At 42.3% G+C, this 7,036-nt stretch overlaps 1 protein-coding gene across 1 annotated transcript; it reads left to right on the forward strand.

Moving 5' to 3' along the window:
* Positions 1–4,246: 4,246 nt before the first annotated feature.
* Positions 4,247–7,036, forward strand: LOC129348184 (uncharacterized). Its single transcript, XM_055007965.1, has 2 exons — positions 4,247–6,155; positions 6,540–7,036. The coding sequence occupies exons 1-2, from the start codon at positions 4,247–4,249 to the stop codon at positions 7,034–7,036; spliced, it is 2,406 nt and encodes an 801-aa protein (XP_054863940.1).

Genomic DNA, 7,036 nt, shown 5'->3' on the forward strand with positions numbered 1-7,036 from the left:
TACTCAGTACTTGATTAGTCTTCTCACCAAATACTTTTTTACTCATACTTCAGTCATTTTTTGGATGGCTACTTTTACTTCTACTTGAATGATATTATTTAGAAGTAATGCTACTCTTACTTGAGTACAGTTTTTGGCTACTCTACCCACCTCTGGCATTAACACACCTTGTTGATATAGAACAGTGTTTCTCAAATAGTGGGGCGCGCCCCCCTGGGGGGGGCGCAGAGGCATGTCGGGGGGGCGCGGGGGACTGGGAGGAAAAGGTCCTTCAACACGGAACTAATTAGCTGAACTATTGTTTTAACGTCGGCCTGTTTTTCGCGACGTACAACAATACTGAAATTGTGCTGGCCCATAGATATAAATAATAATAATAATAATGATCTTCTGTATATACCTATGGTACATGCACTGGCCGTTCAGACTCCGAAGTACAGACTCCTGAGAACGGGAGAACGCATCGTTAATGTGCAGTCGGAACACCAGCGTACTTGATCACGTCACATACTCGGCTCATCTCCTCCGATTGTTTTTACCAGCAATGTCAAACATACGGCCTGTGGGCCCACCAGACGGTCCATTTTGGCCCGCGGGCCGACTTTACAAATGATAAAAATTACAACATTAACTGTAAATTGTAAATTTGTAAAACTGTAAATTTAAAATAATTTCTAGAACTTGACAAGTTGTTCTGATCATGAAGTGAAATACTAGATTGTTCAGTTCCAGATAGCTGTGACTGAATGTTTTGTATTTTTGTAGATAAACTGTTATCTGGCAGTTACAATGCATGTGTAAATGGTGAACTGAGGCATAATAGGCTACTGTTGAAACTGAACTTGTTTTCCTTAAGAAATTTCAGGTTCATAATATTTTGTAAAAAGATAGTTCATTAAATGTGAACATTTTCAGAATGTACTTTTTTTGAACTAAAACAAAGGGGAAAGTTGGAGTTGTGGTTATTTATAGGTTATTATGCTGTGATTTTACTGGTGGGGCCCACTGGAGATCAGATTGGGGTTTATGTGGTCCCTGGACTAAAATGAGTTTGACACCCCTGATCTTTACTGTGAAAAACAACAAAATGGAATCAGATAAAATAGCACAGCCCTGCATATTCGTGTTTTCACAGATTTATATATATATATATATATATATATATATATATATATATATATATATATATATATATATATATATATATATATACATATACATATATATGTATATATATATATATATATATATATATATATATATATATATATATATATATATATACGCACAGTTATTGGGGGGGCACGAAAGTTTTTTGTCCTCCGAAGGGGGGCCCGACAGAAAAAATTTGAGAACCACTGATATAGAAGAACATCCCCTGCCTCGGCTCTTAACAGAGCGAGCAGCCTCTCTTTCCACTCTCTGCGGGTTTCTCTCTACAAATGTAGCTCCGTCCAGCTTGTTGTTGAGGGCGCAAATATTGGAGAGCAGGAGTGATGGTACTGCTGGTCTGGAGAGGTTAGCCTTTAGCCTAGCATGGATCCCGGCTCTCTTCCCCCCTTTTGTATACGTTCAAAGCCCTTTCACTTCCTCCTCTATCAAGTAACTGCCAGTGTAATGGATAGATAATGAATGACCTAGTCAAAAGGATTAAAAACATGTTTAAAAATAGTGATTAATAGTACAAGGATTAAAAATACATTTAAAAATAGAAACAATCTTAAGATAAGAATTATGTGTTAGGAGAGAGTTTAAGTTCATTTAAAAGATACTTTAAAATCGTATTTAAAACATAAATATTGTATTGTTTATTTGTTCTGCTGTGTAGAAGAGAGGTGAATCCAACTCTGTGATTGATTAGTTGTGTCTAGGTTTCGCTGTCGTGCACTTCCTGTTTTGATCTGTAGGGGGAGCTTGTTGCCTGCGGCTTTTCATTATACTTTTGGATGAAAGCTAGCAACAACAGCGTGTTTCTTCTTTCATTCACTTCCCCCCTTTACAGGTAAAATATAAAGTTGTAATGTATATATAAAGTTGTAAGTTGACATTTAAACTGTTGTTATTAAGATGTGTGTTTGTTATGCACTAAATTCATTATACTTTTGGATGAAAGCTAGCAACAACAGCGTGTTTCTTCTTTCATTCACTTCCCCCCTTTACAGCATGCTGTACAGGGGTGTAACATTTGGAGGCACCGCTGGGATGTGTGTTGCCAGGACCAGCTTCTACCCCTATTAGATGCCCCAGAGCACTACACAGCCCTCCCAAAAACCAGCCAGTGTTGAGAGGAAGGAGGTAGATCGACGGCAGCAGGACGTTTGCAGTCTGAGGAAAGTGTATGCAATTTGAGGTATTCCTACATACCAGGAGCGCAGCTAACTACCCTCAACGGCTAAAACTACCACTTCACGTCGTTTACATCCAAGTATCTCTGCTGGAAAATGGATTCATCAGAAATGGAGAAGTTGCAGCTTGAAATAATTGGAGATTTGTGCCTGCTTTCTAGAGACATTTTAGTGGAAATATGTGACTTTTTACTCATTGCAGGCCCCATGTTTGAGCATGTTACTGGCAAAAACCGCACAGCCCTTATTACACTGATATCCAACCACATCCAGAGAGAGGAGCTTGATGAACTGGAGGACAAAGGGATGTCTGATTTACTTCGCCTCAAGGACAAGATCACTGAGCTTCAGGGAGCAAGTAAACAAAAAAGCGAAACAGCTGAGCAGGTAAATGCACAAGAAATACTGATAATAGAGGAAAAGAATGAACAAGACAAAGAGCAAGAAAGTGTAGTGGCAGGAGTTGGGACTTTGCAGCTGTCAACAACACAGAAAAGGGATAAAAGACATGACCAAAAGAACACAGAGACTCACAAAGTGGTTTCCAGCAAAATATCAACACAGGACACACCCTATAGTCATGCACCTCCAACATGGCATAAGGACTTTAAAGTATCTGGCCAGATAGGTGAGCCCGGACAGAAAGATCGTCTCACATTTTCAAGTTTAGCTCGTCAGATTGAACATGGACTGAGTAAGGGATTTCCAGAGTCTGAGATTGTAGATGCAGTGATCCGAGCCATCTCTCCTGGCTTGCAAGTTCGTAGCTATCTGGAAGGGAGACCTAATCTGACCTTACCCACATTGAGACGGATACTTCGCTCTCATTACCAGGAAAAGAGTGCAACTGAACTCTATAAACAACTAACATCTGAGGTTCAAGGCATTAAAGAGACCCCACAGAATTTCCTGATTCGTGCTTTTGACCTTAGACAGAAGATTTTGTTTGCTTCACAGGAGGCAGAGTCAGGTCTCAAGTATGATCCAGATTTAGTGCAGAACATGTTTCTTCATACTGTATCAACGGGGCTCCTAAATGATAACATTAAACGTGACCTTCAACCATATCTTGAACAACGTGACATTTCTGATGAACTGCTACTTGAGAGACTTAACAGAGCCTGTGCATATGAAGCAGAAAGCCAAAACAAAAAAAAACAGTTGGGGCAACAACGACCTGTCAGCATTCATTCAGCACAGTCCAGTACAGCTCCTGTTGAGAAGCATGAGAAACCAACAGCTCAACAAAACACAAGTAAAGCTTCTCTCAGTGTCATGACCCAACTTGAAGAAATGAGATCAGAAATGGCTGTACTAAAAGATCTTAAAGCTGAGGTGTCTCATATAAGAGAGTGTATGCAGCAGCCCCAGTACATGTCCAGAGAACACAAGGCTCAAGCAGGAGAGCAGGATGGTGAAACAGCTCAACAGTTTGCTGGTCATCAAGCACAAAACCTGCCCCAGAGATACTGGTTTCCACCAGGCTCAGGACAAAGAGGTGAGACTGCCCAGTATCAGCAAAGATTTGCTCCACAGCGCAACTACCCACCACCAAACCGTGGACACATGAGGAGATGTTTTGGCTGCAGACAGCGTGGGACTGAGGACTACTGCACCCACTGTTTCAGGTGTGGCAGCAGCGAGCATTTCTCGGCTGGATGTCGAGCTAGAGGACAGAGACATTTTGCAGGTGACCCTTTAAACGAGGAAAGGTCATTCGCGAGGGACAGGGAGTGACCAGTCACACAGAACGGTCCCAGCTCTGTGCTCACTGTGGACAGAAGAGTGATGTGATAAGACTGAAGCAATGCTCATCATGTAAAAAAGAGCTTTATTGTTCAAAGTCATGTCAAGTTAACAACTGGACTGTGCACAGAGAAAAATGTAAAATACCTGCATGTATGACTACACACACTCACTCAAGAAGAGAAAAACAAACAAATGTGGCTCCACTGGTAGGACAAAAACACATAATCCACTGCTACATTCAAGGTGAGAGGGTTCAAGCTTTGTGGGACTCTGGTTCTCAAGTGACAATAATTGATGAACAGTGGAAATATGAACATTTACAGGACACAAGACTGAGAGACATTTCTGAAATTTTGGAGAGTGCAGAGACACTAGACATAGTGGCAGCAAATGGTGAAAACATGCCATATGCAGGTTGGGTGGAGGTTACTTTCAGATTGGCCCCAGAAGAAGCACCCACCACCGAAGTTATTGTTCCAACACTTGTCATGAAGGGAAACAAGTTGTTTTGTCCCATTATTGGCTCAAATGTTATTGATCTCATCATAGACAGTGAAGCAGGACACTCCAATCCAACTGAGAGAGAACGCCTCAGTCACACAGTGAGAGCAGCATTCCCTGACCTCAAACCAAGTCAAGCACAAGCCTTCGTTGAACAAGTAAGAGTTGAACAAAATAGAGAGTATGTTGTGAAGACAAAAAAAGAAATAATCAACGTACCCAAACACACATCTGTAAAAGTCGAGTGCTTTATTAATATGTCTTCACCACCTGAAGATTTGACTCTCATCTTTGAGCCAGATGTGAATCCCCGTTGGACTGAAGGGCTTCAATTCTGTGACACTCTTGTAACAGTGGCAAAAGATAATAAGCCATTAATTACTGTCAGTGTGCAGAACCCCACAGATCATGACATTGTATTGGCAGGAAAAACTGTGGTCGGAACTGTCCAGCAGATTCAGGCAGTTTATCCAGCATCTATTTTAGAGGGTTGCCACTCACCTCCTCCCGCCTCAATGAATCATATCAGAGTTGATAACAACCAAGCCCCTGACGATGTATGGGACCCACCTGTGAATCTGAGCCACCTCAATGAACCAGAAAAGAAAGTAGCTCAGCAAATGTTGAGAGAAGAGTCAGCTTCCTTCTCAAAAACAGACAATGATATTGGCTGCATTGAGAAACTCCAACTCAGCATAACTCTAAAAGACACTGAACCTGTTGCAAAAACTTACCTTTCTGTGCCCAGACCTCTATATAGGGAGATGAAAGACTACCTGCATGATCTCATCGCACAAGGCTGGGTGAAAAAGTCCAATTCACCGTATGCGTCACCAGTCGTCTGTGTTCGTAAAAAGGACGGAACCCTGAGACTGTGCATCGACTTCCGTGAGGTGAACAAAAGGACTCTGCCAGATCGTCAGCCTATTCCCAGAGTGCAGGACATCATGGATGGCCTTGGAGGAAACTCCTGGTTCTCGCTCTTGGATCAAGGTAAGGCCTATCATCAGGGTTTCATGGCAAAAGACAGCAGGCCCATGACAGCTTTTGTGACACCATGGGGTCTGTATGAGTGGATAAGAATTCCATTTGGCCTCATGAATGCGCCAGCTGCATTTCAGAGATGCATGGAGGAATGTCTGGAAGGTCTGCGAGATGAGATCTGTATACCATACCTGGATGACACCCTTGTTTTCAGCAAATCGTTTGAGGACCATGTTGGGGACGTAAGAACAGTTTTGCAGAGATTGAGACAGTATGGGATCAAACTAAAGCCAAGTAAGTGTGAAATGTTTAAGTGTGAAGTTCGTTACCTTGGACGAATTGTATCAGCAGAGGGCAGTAAAATGGATCCTGCTGATACTGTTGCTGTCAGAGCTTTAAAGGAGAAGAAGCCAAAGACTGTAGGGGAGCTGAGAACAGTTATGGGCCTCCTGAGCTACTACCGACAGTATATTAAAAATTTCTCTCGCATTGCTGGACCTTTGTATGCTCTGCTTGAAGGGGGACCTGAATCGAGTGAACAGCAGGGGAAGAACACAAAGACATGGAGAGCAAAAGGTAAAAACAGGGGTGTTCCTGCACACAAAACAATCACATGGACTGATGAACACCAACATATTCTAGAAAAATTGATTGACTGTCTAGTTGAGCCACCTATCCTCGCATTCCCAGACTTTAATAAGTCATTTGTGCTGCACACTGACGCGTCTAACCAAGGCTTAGGTGCAGTATTGTATCAAGAACAAGAGGGCAAGTTACGTGTGATAGCCTACGCATCCCGCACCCTAACCAAAGCAGAGAAAAACTACCATTTTCATTCAGGAAAGCTAGAATTTCTAGCATTGAAGTGGGCAGTTACTGAGAGATTTCGGGACTATCTGATTGGTTCATCTTGCACTGTATACACTGACAACAACCCGCTCACTTATGTGTTATCAACAGCCAAGCTCAACGCCACAAGCTGCAGATGGGTTGCTGAACTTGCAGATTTCCACCTGACCATCAGATATCGCCCCGGCAAAGAAAACTGTGATGCAGATGCACTTTCAAGGATGCCTTGTAACATAGAAGCTGTGATTGAACAATGCACAGAAGAAATGTCTTCAACCGCAATACAAGCCACTGTCCAGGCAGTAGAAGTTACAGATTCAGTGTGGTCTGTGATGGCTGTGGAATGTGAAGTCACAGATGAGAGCTCATCAACTTCTTTGTCAAGGGAAGCTATATCTCAGGCTCAAAAAGAAGATCCAAATATTGGCCCTGTTATATGCTGTAAACAGTCTGACAAAAGACCCATTGGAGCAGAGCTTAAGTCATTCAGTGTCCAGAGTAAGCGTCTCCTGCGGGATTGGGACAAGCTCAGCTTAGATGAGGATGGAATATTACATCGGAAAACGTCACCAGGAAACAGCTTGTGTTACCAGAAAAGTACAAAATGA

The sequence above is a fragment of the Amphiprion ocellaris genome, chromosome 23, assembly GCF_022539595.1.
Source record: "Amphiprion ocellaris isolate individual 3 ecotype Okinawa chromosome 23, ASM2253959v1, whole genome shotgun sequence".
Classification (NCBI taxonomy): domain Eukaryota; kingdom Metazoa; phylum Chordata; class Actinopteri; family Pomacentridae; genus Amphiprion; species Amphiprion ocellaris.